The sequence below is a fragment of the Elephas maximus genome, chromosome 6, assembly GCF_024166365.1.
Source record: "Elephas maximus indicus isolate mEleMax1 chromosome 6, mEleMax1 primary haplotype, whole genome shotgun sequence".
Lineage (NCBI taxonomy): Eukaryota > Metazoa > Chordata > Mammalia > Proboscidea > Elephantidae > Elephas > Elephas maximus.
In genome coordinates, this window is record NC_064824.1 from 66,716,216 (window position 1) to 66,733,383 (window position 17,168).

The 17,168-nt window shown below is 35.7% G+C and overlaps 1 protein-coding gene across 2 annotated transcripts in view; it reads left to right on the plus strand.

Moving 5' to 3' along the window:
• The window catches only part of CERS6 (ceramide synthase 6), a 324,976-nt gene that overhangs the window by 80,299 nt on the left and 227,509 nt on the right, over window positions 1-17,168 (plus strand). For both annotated transcript variants that reach the window (XM_049887369.1, XM_049887370.1), the window contains exon 2: window positions 12,110-12,215. In XM_049887369.1, the coding sequence (XP_049743326.1) occupies window positions 12,110-12,215 (106 nt within the window). The remainder of the gene's footprint in view (window positions 1-12,109; window positions 12,216-17,168) is intronic.

Consider the following 17,168-nt stretch of genomic DNA (forward strand, 5'->3'; position numbering starts at 1 on the left):
TTACTGGCATAGAGAACATTCTGTTCCTCTTTTTTTTTGAAAAAAATATGTTTTACTTCTGGCATTTAAAGGTTGTATTCTCATTTTAAAGATACTGAAAAATATAGGCAAGCATAAAAAAGAACATTAAAATAAACTATAATCCCATTTCCTGGCAATAATCACTATTAACCTTTTAGTATAATTGCTTTAGCTTCTTTTATACGTTAGAAATTTATATGTGTATGTAGAGATCATACAAACATTGCATTACATCTTGCATCTGAGCATTTCTGCATGTTATTAAATATTTTAAAATAATATTTTAGTGTTTTTGGTGAAAGTTTGCATAGCAAATTAGGTTCCCCTTTAACAATTTCTATATAATTTCTTTATCATTGAGTAACATTGGTTACATTTTTCACAGTGTATCAACATTCTCGTTACTTCCATTCTAGTTGTTTCATTTCCATTAATTTAGCTTCCTTGCCCCCTTTTACCTTCTTATCTTTGCTTTAGGGTAAATGTTGACAATTTGATCTCATATAGATGATTTTTTAAAAAGAGGAACGTACTTACTGGTGATACTGTTTATTTTATAAGCCAATCAGTTATTTAGATGAAAAGCGACCTCTACTTATAGTTTCAGTTCAAAGTTTAAAGGGTATCTCAGGACAGTAATCCCAGAGGTTCCTCTAGTCTGCACCAGCCCGGTAAGTCTGGCCTTATTTAAGAATCTGAATTTTGTCCTACATTTTTCTCTCAGTCTATCCAGGATCATCTATTGTGTCCCTGGTCAGAATGGTTGGTAGTGGTAGCCAGGCACCATCTAGTTCTCTGGTCTCAGGATAGGTGATGCTGTGGTTCTTATAGCCCATTAGTCCTGTAGACTAGTTTCTTCTTTGAGTCTTTGGTTTCATTCTTTCTCTTTTGTTCCAGACAAATAGAGACCAATAGTTGTATCTTAGGCGTTGCTCGCAAGCTTATAAGACCCCAGATGCTACTCACCAAACTAGGGTGTAGAACATAAACTTTATGGACTATGTTATGTCAGTTGACTGAGTTGTCCCACAAGACTATGATCCCAAGCCCTCAAACCCAGTAAACAAATCCTGGGAGGTGTTTGGTTATGTCTAGGAAGTATCTGTAATAGTGCTATATGTGCTTTATTATATATTCGTGAATATATCTGCAGCACACACATACATGTATATAAATACGCCTACAGATACACCTGTACATGCACCCATTTATACACACGTACCTTCCTGTACACATATGTGCATACATATCTACCTAATTAACCACACACATGTATTTTGGGTGTTGTTGCAAAATTGTGTATGTTAAAGCATTTACCAAAAAAGTCCCATTTTCTTGTGTACTTCTTGGTGTCATCATTTACCTTGGCCAAATTGTGCACACTTCATCCACATTCAGTATTGCCTTTCCCATCACCAAAAATAACAAGTGTATATTATTTAGAGAAAGACACCTTGGTGGCACAGCAGTTAAGTGCTCAGCTGCTAACCGAAAGATCGGCGGTTTGAACCCACCTGCTGCTCCATGGGGGAAAGTTGTGGCAGTCTGCTTCCGTAAAGATTACGGCCTTGGAAACCCTATTGGGCAGTTCTGCCCTGTCCTATAGGGTCGCTATGAGTCAGAATCAACTCAATGGCCATGGGTTTTATTTATTTATTTATTACTACCTGGAGAAATATTCCCTCCCTCTCCCCTCCCATCCCTGGTAACGACTAATAAATGTTGATTTCTGTATGTGTACCTATTCTTCTTATAAAAATGAAATCATACAATATTTGTCCTTTTGTGATTTACTTCACTCAGCATAATGTCCTCCAGATTCATCCACATTATCATACAGTTTGAGAACTCATCATTGTTCTTTATAGCTGTGTAGTATTCCATTGTATGTGTGTATCCCGTTTTATCCAATCATTCGTTGATAGGTACTCAGGTTATTTTCATCTTTTTGCTGTTATGAATAATGCTGTGATGAACATAGGTGTGCATATGTCTATCCTTGTCACTGCTATATCTCTATAGAGTGTATTCCAAGGAGTAGGATTGCTGGATCATAAGGTAGTTCTATTTCTAGCATTTTGAGGAGGTGCCGTAACCATTTTTCATACTGGTTGTATCATTTTACAAACCCGCCAGCAGTGGATAAGGGTTCTAATCTCCCCACAACCTCGCCAACATTTGTTGTTTTCTGTTTTTTATTAGTGTCATTTTTGTAAGGGTATCCATGTTATTCATTGAATGCATTTAAATGTCATTTACCTTTAAAATAAATACAAAGCATACATAGGGTGCAAATTTAAAACAGTATGGAAGGTATCACATGCAAGCTAAGTCTCCTTCCTAGCCCCAAAGGGTGATCACTATTGACAATATCTAATCTACTCTTCTTGACATATATTTTTAAAAGTACACAAATGGAATATTATACTTGTTCTGTATCTTATATTTCATATTCACTGTTATGTCTTAAAGGAACCCTGGTGTTGCAGTGGTTAAAACTCTTGGCTGCTAACTGAAATGATGGCAGTTCAAAGCTATCAGCCCATCTGTGGGAGAAAGATGTGGCAGTCTGCTTCTTTAAAGGTTTATAGCCTTGGAAACCCTATGGGCAGTTGTGCTCTGTCCTACAGGGTCACTCTGAGTTGGAATCAACTCGATGGTTGTGGGCTTGGTAGTTTTTTTTTTTCAGTTGTGTCTTGAAGCACAAACAAACTATCTCATTTTGACAACCTTGCAGAATTCTGTTTTATGGATATACCATAATTCATACTTGTCCATCTGATAAATATTTGTTTCCTGTCTTTTTTGCTATTTCAAATAATATTGCAGTAAAAATTCTTTTCAAACTACATATATTAGTGTCTTTTTGCCAGTATATCTGTAAGATAAATTTCTAGTAGGCTATATAACTAATAATCCCTGCCAGGGCTAGGGCATTTTAATAATTTGCCAAAAGCTGATACATTGCATTTCAAAGATTGCGCTAGTTTAGATGCCCACCAACAACCACAGCACCTGTTTCTCCTCACTCTTGCCAGCATTGCAATGCATCCAAATTTAAAAAATTTTTGCAAATGTTGTAGGTAAAAAATGGTACGGTATTTTGATAATAAATTTCTTTAATGAGTGAGAGTGATAGTCTTTTAATATGTTTATTGGTCTTTTATTATTTCTATGGACTACACTTTTGCATATTAAGTGCATTTTTAACTAAACTTCCGTGAGCAGTTTATAGATGTTCTTTGTTTTTTAAAATCCTCAGCTATATTTCATGTTATCAGACTTTTTAATTTTCACCAACCAGATTTTGGTATGAAATGATATTGAATTTCCCTAATGAGGCTGCATATCTTTGTGTTGATTGTTATTTCCATTTTATCTTCTGTGAATTGCCTGTTTAGCATCATTTTTCCATTTTTCTGTTGATTATCAGACATCTTTAAAAATATAAAAATTCAGGATTTGGCATTGCCCTCTTCAAAACTTTATGACTGATTTCTTCAAAGCTTTGAAAATGTAAGCCAGCAAGAGTGTTCCTAAATTCAAGTGGCAGAGATTGAATAGATGGAGGAATGGATAGTTGTTCTGTGATGACGTAGGATTATTTCAGGGATCAATGGAAAGAATTCAATCCTTCAGATTTACCTTGGCTTAAATCCTCTATATATTGGTGACATGTTGGAACTTTGACCAGAGTTTTGTACAGTCAAAAAGGGCCCAGTGGCTATTTCCTGAGAGAGTCTTCATAACAGCAAAAAAAAAAAAAAGGCCAATGATGTAAGCCTAGGTAACCATTAAATACTGTATTTTACTGTAATTTCTTGGGGAAATATTGACAATAGAAAAATAAAACAGATTATTAATACATACAGTGTGATGTAATTTTATTTAATAAAAAATGTGATAGACATAGTATAAAGAACATCTGGTAGGCTGTGTATGTGTGTTAGACAAATGCTCAAATGTTAATAATGGTTATCATTGGGTGATGGCATTCTGGTGATTTTGAATTTTTTACAAGTGCTTTTTGTTATTTCTACACTTTCCATAATGTATACTACTTTTATAATCGAAAAACTTATAAAAAGGAAGAATCAGTAGATTATCGATGGTTAACAAGTATTTCTTGAGCTCTTGGAAAACGTGGACTATTGTACTACTTCTAATTGTCTTTTACCTATCTATAATTCTCTTTTTCTGCTAGGTTTATGTATTTTTATGAATTACACAACCTTTTTTCCACCTGGGTTTTATTGTTGCCCAATAACAAAGGAAACACAGAGAAACAAAATGCTAAATTTCTGTGACATAACGCAGCCAATCTTTAGCACTGGTGAGTTGCTGACTGTTGGCTGAAGCATTCTTTTTTTAAATAACTTATTTTTGTTGAGAATATATGCAGCAGAAAAAAACCCAAAACATACACCAATTCAACAATTTCTACATGTACAGTTCAGCGACACTGATGATAGTCTTTGAGTTGTACAATCATTCTTATCCTCCTTTTCTGAGTTGTTCTTCCTCCCCTTAACATAAACTCATTGCTCCCTAAGTTTCCTGTCTGATCTTTTGAGTTGCTGTTGTCAGATTTCATCCCTATAGATAGGTCTTAAAAGAGCATGATGTTCAAGGCAGATATTTTTAACTAGTTAAACTAAACTGTTGTTTGGTTTTAAGAAGACTTCTGGGGATTCTTTTTTGGCTTAAGGATTAAAGATTGTCTTAGGGCAGTAGTTTCAGGGGTTCATCCACCTATGAGTGTTTTTAATTGAAATTTTTATTGAAATAATTGTAGATTTACACAGTTGTAAGAAATACTACAGTGAGATCTCATGTATCCTTTACTCAGTTTCTCCCATTGGTAACAGTTTGTCACACTATAGTGTTTTCATATATATAGTATAATATTACAACCAGGATATTGATATAGTAAATAAGATTGATACAGTCTCATTCAGATTCTCATTTGTGTGTGTGTGTGTGTGTATTTAGTTCCATACAATTTTTCACATGTGTAGGTTCATGTATTAAGTTTTGGGCTGCTAACCTAAAGGTCAGCAGTTCAAATCTACCCAGCAGCTCCATGGGAGAAAAGACCTGGCAATCTGCTCTAGTAAACAGCCGAGAAAACCCCTATAGAGCAGTTCTACCCTGTCCTGTAGGGTCACTATGAATTGAAGTGAACTTGACAACACACAGCAACAACAGGAACACGTATACACTAACTATTTTTTAAAAATATTTATTACAGCTTGTCATGGTTGTTAGGCTTTGAAATAGTTTTCTCATCTGTTAAACTTCAAGCCACATAACCCATAGTGAGGAAATGGCACTCACAGGGGCTCCAGGTATTCGAAGAAGAGATGAATGGGGCTGAGAGTGAATTTCCAGTGATTCCAGGTGTGTAAGATGAATATGCAGACCTGCCGATACTACCAGCCAGGTAGTGATACTGCCATTGGAAAGGACTAAAAGTCTCTCAGCATACTCCCCACTGGAGAAGGTTAAATATTATTAATTAGTACAGTGACATATGCTTTGTAAATGTATGTTCCTTTCTTCCTTCCTTTTTTCTTGTTTTCTTCCCTTCCTTCCTCTTTTTTTTATTAATGTCCTTTTCCAGATTGTAAACTGCATATTTTGGGTATTCCTTCTTGCCACACCACTGCCCAGAGCTTACTTCAGTCCCTTGTGGAGAGATATTTGATTCACATTTAAAAATACAAATACATGTTTTTTAAATAGAAATGACTTGCATCGTTTCTCTGCTTTTTAACTGAGATTAGTATCTTTCAAAGCTTGCATCCTTATTATATTTATTCTCAAATATGTCATAGTACATGAAAGGACTTGGTAGATGTTTGATCTTTGGAAGGTGGTTTTGCTGCCTTTGATTTAAAAAAAAAAAAGTCAATTAAGCGAGCATTTCCTGGTAGAGGTAATCATCAAAGCTTGAAAGTACATATTTCCTTTCAACTATTATATTTGTAGCATGCTCTATCCAATCCTTCACCTCTCTTTCTGACTCTGACTCTGTCTCTCTTTTTAAAGAAAGTTTTGACAGCTTGCTTCTGCTAGAGACAGTACTGGAAAAAAGAAAAAATCCAACTTTTTTCTAATGGACAATGGTAAATGGAAAAAACAAACAAAACAAAACAGAAAACCCAAACCCACTTGTCAAGTTGATTCCAACTCATAGCAACCCTATAGGACAGACTAGAAATGCCCCATAGGATTTCCAAGGCTGTAATGTTTACGGAAGCAGATTGCTACATCTTCCTCCCCACACCTGGTGAGTTCGAACTTTCAGTTAGCAGCCCAGCACCTGACCACAGTGCCACCAAGGCTCCTTAATGGATAAAAAAAAAAAAAAAGGATGATAGTAGTAGGTGATAAAATTGTAGTAGTTGTGTCATGGGTCTTATCTGGTGTCTCATATTCTTTCTGAAGATGAAAAAACTGCCAGATGTGATTCACAAATTCTTTGGAGAGTAAACACTGATAAAATTTTTTGTATTTTCATATAATCAGGGATAGTTATTAAGAAGATAAGAGTTATATGTTCGTCTTCCCTTTGTATTCTTTACATTCATTTCTTTCTTCTCTCCTTGGGATTTGAGGTTACCTTTTTTCTGACTACTTACGAAATACTTTAAATATAAATTCTTTGGCTGTCTCTACTGGATAATTTGAAAAGAGAACAACTAGTGAGGGGTTGGCATAGGCAACATGAGGGCTCTTTGGGGGCAGTTTCGACATCACCGGAACAGTGGGAATTATAGAAATGGCTTCTCATATTGGAATGGTCAGTCTTCTACCCTCTGAGTCTCAAATGAAAACCCTAAGTAGATGTGGGTATTTAAGAGAATTAAAAAGAGCAGCCCTTGGGAAAGGACAGTAAGACACCTACCATTATAGTTTGACTGATTTGTTCATTCATTCATTCATTCATTCATTCATTCATTCATTAGTCATTGAGTACCCAGAGTATGCCAAACATATAAATTTTTTTTTTATGGCATAGTAATTTATTTGAAATAATTCACATGATTTGATTTATTGTGATACCAACCATGGGCCATGTAAATTTTAAAAGGCCCCACTTGTTAAATTCACTTAACTTCTGTTAAAACATTTGTCAGTTACTCCTCACACATACCTTTTCCCTCCAAATTCTTAGAATTGGGGATTTGGCCTGGTCAGTGAATCAGAATGGGGAGCTGATTATGACATTGGCCTTTGTGAGAAATAAATATGCCATCCTCTGCTTCCCTTCCCCTGGGTCTGAGGTTACTGACCTCTCTGGGCCTTTATGCAGAGTGGGGCTGATAATGATCTCACCTCATCTGGCCGAGGTGAGGGTTAAATGAAGTCATGTGCTAGGCTCTGGAGATGTGGACTTTCATTAAGGCCTGGTCCTGCACTGCAGGAGGCCACACACGCATGGAGGAGCGAGAAACACGTTCATACCAGTATCCTGAGAGGTATGAGAGCACCACCATAGAAGACCATCAGGATGGATGGGGTCCTGGAAAGGTTTCCCACATCTGGGCTCTGAGCAAAGGCTAGTTGTGGATGAACTTGGACCCTGATCACATTGCTGGTGTGGACTCACACCAAGCCTGGGCTTGATAATAAGAGTAAACACAGTTTATTGTCCAAACAAGGACACATTTGTCAATAAAGGTGGTGCCATTAATAATGCTGTGGCAACTGGGACTGTGAGGGCAAACAGGTACAAGTGGTCACTCTACTTGATGACCCTTGGCCTTTTTTAGTGCTTTCCCTGATTTCTGGTCTCTTTGTTTTTGCTTGGTACTTTTAGAACTTCTCAAATACCCATGTCTTCGCACAGCATAGCTGAAGTTGAGTAGATTTCTGAGCCCGGTAAAGTCATGGTGTGTAAATGCTATGTACGAAACTGTACATGTGGTACACATCAAAGATTTTAGACAGGTTGTGTGATCTTATCTTTTAACATAGATGCACAATTTATATATATACACACAGAGACATACACATATAAATTGTGCATCTATGTTAAATACACACACACACACACACACACACACACACCTATATATTAGGTTCTGACTCATAGCCAACCTGTAGGACAGAGTGGAACTGCCCCATAGGATTTCCAAGGCTGTAATCTTTACAGAGGAAGCCCTGGTGGCATAGTGGTCAAGTGCTAACAGCTGCTAACCAATAGGTCAGCAGTTCAAATCCATCTACTCCTTGGAAACTCTATGGGGCAGTTCTACTCTGTCCTATAGGGTCACTATGAGTTGGAATCGACTAGATGGCAGTTGGTTTGGTTTTTGGTTTTTGGTAATCTTTACGGAAGTGACTGCCACATCTTTTACCTGAGGAGCAGCTGGTGGGCTCAAACCACCAACCCTTCAGTTAACAGCTGAATGTTTAACCACTGCACCACCAGGGCTGCTATATATATATGTAATTATTATTAAATAATCATATCAAATAATTAATAATTATATTAAATATAATTTATATATCAAACAGTATATGTGATGTTAATTATTAAAATATTTATGTGATATATTTAGCATAATTATTAAAAATTTTTACATACAAGGAGATTGAGGCCTAGGGGGTTAATATCTGCAGGTAGGACTCCATAGCCAGATGGTAGCAGTGATGGTTCTCACCCTGTCTTTTTGGGCATTGCTTTAAAAATTTTAAATTTAAAGACTTAAAAAAGAAGGGAAAGGGGCATAAAACATTGTAGTGTTTAATAAATACTAAAAAAAAACATTATGAATGCTTTTTTAAGTTTCTCTGGAGGCTGATAGTAAAGGTGAGGAAATTGCCGTTGAAGAGACTGAGTTGCCTTACTGCCTGCCCACACATTGTTACCTGCGCACAAAGAATGCTGATTTGTCAGCAGTACTCAGAACAATGGTAGCAACAGTGAAAACTTATTTACTGAAGATGATCAAATTTCTTGACCCCCTACTGGGTATGCCCAGGCATTGTCCTGGTTTATTCAAAGATGAAATGATCAGTCTTTGCATTTAAACTGCGGTTTAGATGAAAGAAGACCATGTACTAGACCAACAGGAAGCTACAAGGATGGTGATCACAAATACCAAATAGGAATTTAAACACAGTGTTTCAGAAGTTGTGGGAATGGGGAAGACAGGCAGGGTTGGGGTGGCGGGAACCCAACAGGGAAGAGTAGAAGTTGATCTTGGCCTTTATACCAAATTAATTTTGACATTTTTGTTAATTTTTCACTTTCACTGGACCTTGTGTCTTTTCACTCAATGAATAGGTGAACAACCATAAAGCAGAAGACTTTGTCAAAGAAACAAGTTCTGGCTGCCCTTCTGTGGTCATTACCCATTAAGCACCTTTTTTTTTGCCCATATAGCTATATCCATAGCTCCATGATTATTGTTCGTAGTAATGATTCAGAGTCATTAGGAAAAGATTACATTTCTCTTCAAGAAGATAGGGGCATGGATAATGTGTCTTAGAAAATTGTACATGAAAAAGAATTGAGAAGGCAGAAGTTTTGGGAAAACTCCAGTTTCTAAAAGATTTAGATACTGGGAAACAATGATTTTTTTTTCCCCCACTTTTATCTCAGAGAGCCCAGTGTAACAGACATAATATTGTGTTATCTATGTTTCCTGGTCAAAGCTTGCTCATGTACAATGTTGTACCTTCCTCGTTGAGTGAATTTTCTTCTTTTCTATTTGAAATAGGACCAGGTAGGGTATTAAGTGGTACTGTGTATATAAACTTCATTAGTCCATTGTCTACTGTTTTTTAATCTCATTGACTCTTATTAAAGAAGCTTCATCTAAGATACTCATGACCTGTTTTGTGCATTTGTCAGTTTTTGCTTTTGGCCAACATTAAATTTACTTGGGTAATACTTTCATGTGATATTAAATTATTTTCAACTTGCCAACCAAAAGACAAACAGCTCAATCAAAAAATGGAGTTGAATAGACATTTGACTAATGAAGAAAATACAAATGGCCAACAACCATGTGAAAAAATGTTCAACATCTTAGTCATTAGGGAAATGCAAATCAAAACCACAGTGAGATATCCTTTCATCCCCACTGAGATGGCTGTGATTGAAAAAAAAAAGGAAACAACAGGTATTAGTAAGAATGTGAAGTTGGAACCATCGTCCATTGCTGATGGGATTGTAAAATGGTACAGATGCTGTAGAAAACAGTTCGGCAATTCCTCAAAAAGTTAAACATAGAATTACCATATGATCCAACAATTCCACTCCTGGGTATATACCCTAAAGAATTGAAAGCAGGAATGCAAACAGTTACTTGTACGCCAATGCTCATTGCAGCACTATTCACAGTAGCCAGAAGGTAAAACAACCTAAAAGCCCATCAACAGATGAATAGATAGACAAAATGTGGTACATATGTATGATGGAATATTATTCAGCTATAAAGAGAAAAGTCTTGATACATGCTACAAAATGAATGAAACCTAAAAACATTTGGAGTGAAATAAGTCAGTCAGAAAGGGACAAATACTATATGATCTTACTTACATGAAATATCTAGAATAGGCAAATGTGTAGAGACCAAAGTTTATTAGTGGTTACCAAGAGGGAGGGCGAAAGAGTGAGGCATTGCTTAGAGGGCACTGAATTTCTGTAGAAGATGATGGAAAATTTGCACAAAATGATGATGAATGTAATTAATGTCATGGAGCTGTACATGTAAAAATGTTTATTAGTAGAAAATGTTAAATGTCACTGCTAAAATGGAATATTTACAGAATCTTATTTTTAAAAATCATTTAGCCTAAAATAACTCTTGAAGTTGTAAATAAATGCCTTTTCTTTTTTACCCAGTTTTAGAGACCTTTGGGAGCCCATGCACCCCACCTGCGCTCATTTGCTGCCTCATTCACACACCAAACATGGTGATTGAAGAGAGCTCAGTCCTTGCATTCTTCTTGATATAGTCATTTGCTTATGATAAAAACAGTTCTGTTTATGCTCATGAACAGTTCAGACTTTTCAGCTTGTCTGGACATCATGCCATTTTATATCCTTCATTACACCTTGTGAGAAAGAAGCACGTAACCACAAAGCAGGGAATTTTAAGAAGCCACAAGGAATTGGGGCTGGATATGGCACACTTTTATTATGGGGAAGAGTCCCTCGATGGCTCAAATGGTTAAACACTTGACTCTAACAGCAAGGTTGGCAGTTTGAACCTACCCAGAGGTGCCTTAGAAGAAAGGCCTGGCGATCAGCTTCCAGAAGAGTCACACCTATGAAAACCCTGTGGAGCACAGTTATACTCTGCAATGAATGATGCTGCCATGAGTCAGAATCTATTTAATGGCAACTGGTTGGTAGGTTATTATAGAGACAAAATGGCCAGGTTTATGACTAAAGCCAAAAAACTAAACCTGTTGCTGTCAAGTCTGTTTTGATTCAAGGTGACCCCATGTGTTACAGAACAGAAATGAGCTTCATAGGGTTTTCTTGGCAGCAGATTGTCAGATCTTTCTTCCACGCTGCCACTGGGTGAGTTCGAACTGCCAACCTTTTGCTTAGTAGTCAAGCACAAATCATTTGTACCACGTAGGTACCTCATGGTTATGACTAAACAGGTAATCAAAAACACACTCTCTGCATGTGCAATCAGATGCTTAGTAAATACTTTCTTATAGTAAAAATATAAAATGACTATTGCTAGTTGTATCAGGCCTAGTAAGAAGAGTATAGACTATATCATTTTATATTATGGTTTGTTTTATTTATATATCTCACTTAAAAGTATGACATTTGATAGTCTTTGTATCTGTTGAGTCTCATTAGAACTTGAAGATCAGGAGGTTTAAATTTTTTAAGAGGATTTCCTTTCACAGTTGCTGCTGGGAGACTAAAGGAGAAAACAAAAGTCAGGCCTGCTTTGTAGTTACCGATATGAGTGTTGACAATGTGTGCTCATAAAATTCTATCAGCACTTCACTGGGACAACTGAATAATGTATAACTGGTGACATTAAAGGCAGCTGTAGAAAGAATAACTCTGACCTACATTTTTTGTTTTTTTAATTTTTAGATTTGTAGCCAAACCATGTGCTATAGCCCTCAACATCCAGGCCAATGGACCACAGATCGCTCCACCAAATGCCATTCTGGAAAAGGTCTTCACTGCAATTACAAAGGTATGATTGTCCTTTCTTGGGGTTTGAACTCTCCTGACCACCATTCTCAACCTGAAGTCATTCAGTCTTTCTCTCCTGGGTTTTGAGAATCAACTTTTTCTCAGTCTCATGCTGGAAAGTGTGCTCTTGGAAAGAATGCAAACATTGCGACCCAACCAAAACAGGTAGAAGCTGAATAAACATGAGCGTTTGAGGCATGTTGGTTTACTCTCAAGGTGATTCTTGAAGCTTGTCTGTGAAGAACTGTCTGGATTAGATAGTGATCAGTTTGATTCTGTGCCTGTTAATTTCAGGTGACATGAAGCAGTACTTATAAGAGCTGTGTAATGCTTTGTGGAGGTGACTGGGTAGAGCTGAGAGATATGATTTATGTGTATGTGAAAAAAATGCCTGTTTGCTTATAGCATTGTCCATGTATTCTAGGAGTTGTGATAAATAAGCCAGTGTGAACAACAGCAATAAAAAAAGAATAATTGAAGAAGAAAAGAGTTGCCACATAAAGGAATGAAGGACCAGGGTCAGGAGAGCTATAAGTGAAGACATAGGTTCACTGTGAAGAAGAAAAAACTGAAGAAAGCACAAATTTATACGTAGTAATTAATAACAACATAATTAATTTGTGGGGAGTTAAAGTTTAAACTTGAATAGGTTAAAGAGAGCAGATCCTGGGAGGGAGAAAGACTTGGGAATGTCAGCCTCCCCTCCTGCCCTCCAAGTTGATATCGCCACATAAGAACAAAGAAGGAGGAGAAATACAGAAGTCAGAAACCTTCAATCTAAGGGTGTAAGAAAATAAAGCAAATCAGAGAGCCCATATACCTTATAGTTGGTGAGATGCAGAAGAGTAACATCTTATGGGAAGTATTAAATGTTCATATATTAAATGGTTCGTTTTTGCTCTTTCTTTTTCTCAGAGAATTACTCAGGCTTCTAAAATGCAACTTGACAGTGTTAAGCAAATTTTGTTCCATTTTTGGTATTTGTTTGCTAATCATTTGTACTACTTGTCTCTTGTCTTAAAATGAAATAATTCAAATATCCAAGCATTTTTGCTTATTTTATGGTCTTCATATATTCTAAGATTTGCTATGTTTTTTTTCTTCTATCCTTTTAAAAATGACATTTTTCTTGGGAAAGTATAAAAAAGCACCAGGTATTTTTTTTGTGTCTCTGCTATTAAGAAGAGATGAATCCATGGAATTTTAGGAAAAGCTCTTTTGGTAGTTTGTTGATTTTAGATTGTCAAGTTCCATCCTGCAGGGACATGTATCCTATGGTATTTAAAGGGAGAAAATATTAGGGGAAAACTTGCATTTTCATTTAGTATATCAATTTACTGCACCAGAATACCTTTTTCCCTCTAAAATATAGATGTGTAAGGAGTTAAATGAGGTTCATTTTTTAATGTGATTATAACATATTTCTAATTACTTTGTGAGGTACTCTACCCAGAAACCCAGTGCCGTCGAGCCGATTCTGACTCATAGCGACCCTATAGGACAGAGTAGAACTGCCCCATAGAGTTTCCAAGGAGCGCAGATGCGTTAAATGACAATATACTGAATGGATAACAAAATGAGTTTTCTACCCAAATTTTATGCATCCCTTTAGAAATCTTGCAGTGGGCACTTTATGTCCCTTGCATTCTATTTATTATGGTTACTGGAGAAATTTCCTCCGTAAAGGTAATAAAATAGTTTTGTAGCCAGGTTGATTGCTCTAGAGAAGTTTTGCTTCTAGCTAATTATAATGATCACATTCTGTTAGTTTCCAAGGTGATTCCTTTGGAACATGATTAAGACAGAAACCTGATGCTTTGAATATAAAAGCAGCAAAAGTTGGAACTACTTTCCTATGTATTCTTTGTAATTCTCCAGCCTTATTTTTTACATGAAAAAGTAACAGGTCAGTCGACTGGATTAAGAGGGGCAGGATTTGGGGAGGATTGAACAGCATCTATAAGTGTCTGAGTGATCATTCAGCCTCCTGGTTTGGACCACAGTTCCAAGTAACCTTTTGTAGAAGACCGAGGCTATTATTCTTCAAGTGTATAGGGCTGTGCCCTCAAAGACTCTTTAAATCTGCTCTGTACTAGACTGGCCGTATAATTCGTGCATCCCAGTACAGAATGAAAATGTGGGACTCCTTATTCAAAAAAGCATGAAAAATTATCACTAAAGGCACAAAAATATAAAAAGCAGTGTTTCTATCTTATTTTCAAAGTGAAATTCAGTCCAGAAAGCATTAATGAAGAATTGGCTTTTTGTTGCCAAAAGATACAATTTGCAATGGGGATGAAATAGTTATGAATATGTATATATTAAATATCAGTGTATCCGTATTCATAAATAAGAATTAAAGAGAAATAGCAATACAATAGTAAGAAATTTTAATTTACCTCTAGGTTATGACAGATCAAGTAAAAAATACAAACCAGAATATATAAATTATAAGAAGTATAATTAACTAGGAGGGGCTAAAGGGCTACATATAGAATCTTATACTCTCAATATAGACTATTCATTTACTAAAATTCAACCTGCATTATACCACAGAACAGATAATTAATATTAGGTATCTAAAAAATTAGTTTTTTTTTTAATATTAAATGGTTCATTTTTGCTCTTTCTTTAATACTTCCCATGAGATGTTACTCTTCTGTTGTTTTCTTCTTTCTTACCAGGCCAGAGCATCTCACCAACTGTAAGGTATATGGGCTCTCTGATTTGCTTTATTTTCTTACACCCTTAGATTGAAGGTTTCTGACTTCTGTATTTCTCCTCCTTCTTTGTTCTTATGGCGATATGTCTGGATATTTTAAAATGTTGTATTAATAAATTTCTGAGTAAAAATGAAATTTCAGAGTATTTAGAAAACAGTGATAATGAAACCATTAGATATAAGCATATGTGCAGTTTGGAAGCAGTACTCAGATGAAAACATATATATGAAAAGCATAATTGAGCACTTACTGAAACATTAGAAAATGAATAACGAAATAAATGAAAGTGGAAGAAATAAAAATAAAAGGAAATTAAATGTTAGCAAAACTACAGAATTAAAAATTAATCCAAAGGTACTTTATTTTTTTTTTTACTGCTAATCCAATCAAGAAAAAAACTGAAGAAAGCACAAATTTACACATAGTAATTAACAACAACATAATAATCGACAGCCACAGAAACAGATTAAAATAAAAGAATAGACTTCTATTAATTCTGTATAAATAAAATTGAAGAACTTGGATAAAATGGAAAATGTTCTAGGAAAATATAATTTACCATATACAGTTTACTCTGTATGTAAGTGTATGTGTGTGTATATAAAAACCAAATTGAAAGAGCTAAGCTACAAGAAGTATCAAAGGCCAGATGCTTTCACAAGAGAATTCTAACATATCAGTGTAGAATAGATAATTCCAATGCTGTTTAGACTATACTAATGGATAAAAAATTAAGAAAACCATCCAAATTCTTTTTTATGTAGCAGTAAAACATTAGTATCAAACCTGACAAAAATTGCACCGAAAGAATGAGATTACAAACTAATCATACTTATTAATATCAATGAAAAAAAAATGCTAGATAAAGTTTAGCAAACAGAATCTAGTAGTACATTAAAAGAATTATTCATCATTACCAAATAGGGTTTATTCTAGGAATCCAAGGCCTTCCCTGTATATAATATGAAAAAATCTATAAAAATAATTAACTCATTGTATTAATAGATCCAAGAAGAAAAATCACATGATCATAACTCTGGATACTGAAATCTAACATTATTGTAATTAAAAAAAAAAAAAACCTAGGAATAGGTGGTTTCAAAAGAAACATGATAAATACATTTGGATCTTGGCCCTAATTTGGCTGATTTTATATTAAATTTGCAAGTAAATATGGGAAAGATAATAAAAACATAAAAAGAAGAGAGGAGGAGGTAAAACAATTGCTATTTGAAGATGCATTCATTCATTCAACAATTATTCATTGAGTCCCTACTATATTCTAGGTACTAGTGGAAAAAAGTATTAAAAATTCCCTTTTTTATGGAGCTCGCATTCCAGTAATATGCTATTATAATGAAGAAGAACCTGGCATCAGGATTGAAGGAAGTCTCATTAACAACCTTTGATATGCAGATAACACAACTTTGCTACCTGAAAGTGAAGAGGACTTGAAGCACTTACTGATGAAGATCAAAGACCACAGCCTTCAGTATGAATTACACCCCAAGGTAAAGAAAACAAAAATCCTCGCAACTGGACCAATAAGCAACATCATAATAAATGGAGAAAAGATTGAAGTTATTAAAGGATTTCATTTTATTTGGATTCACAACCAACACCCATTGAAGCAGCAGTTAAGAAATCAAAGGACATATTGCCTTGGGCAAATCTGCTGCAAAAGACGTGTTTAAAATATTAAAAAGCAAAGATACCATTTTGAGGACTAAGGTGCCCCTGACCCAAGACATGGTATTTTCAGTTGCCTTGTATGCATGTGAAAGCCGGACAATGAGTAAGGAAGACCAAAGAATTGATGCCTTTGAATTATGGTGTTGGTGAAAAACATTAAATATACATACCATGGGCTGGCAGAAAAAATCTGTCTTAGAAGCACAGCCAGAATGCCCCTTAAAAGCAAGGATAGTGAGACTTCATGTCACGTACTTTAAACATGTTATCAGGAGAAACCAGTCCCTGGAGAAGGACATCACGCTTGGTAAAGTAGAGGGTCAGCAAAAAAGAGGAAGACCCTGGATGGGGTGGATTGACACAGTGGCTGCAACAACAGGCTCACACATAGCACCAATGGTGAGAATGGTGCAGGACCTGGCAGTATTTTGTTCTCTTGTACATAGGGTCACTATGAGTCAGGACCAATTCAACAGCACCTAACAACAACAACATACCTGGAAAATTAAGGGAGTCAAGGGAAAAACTACCACAGACTA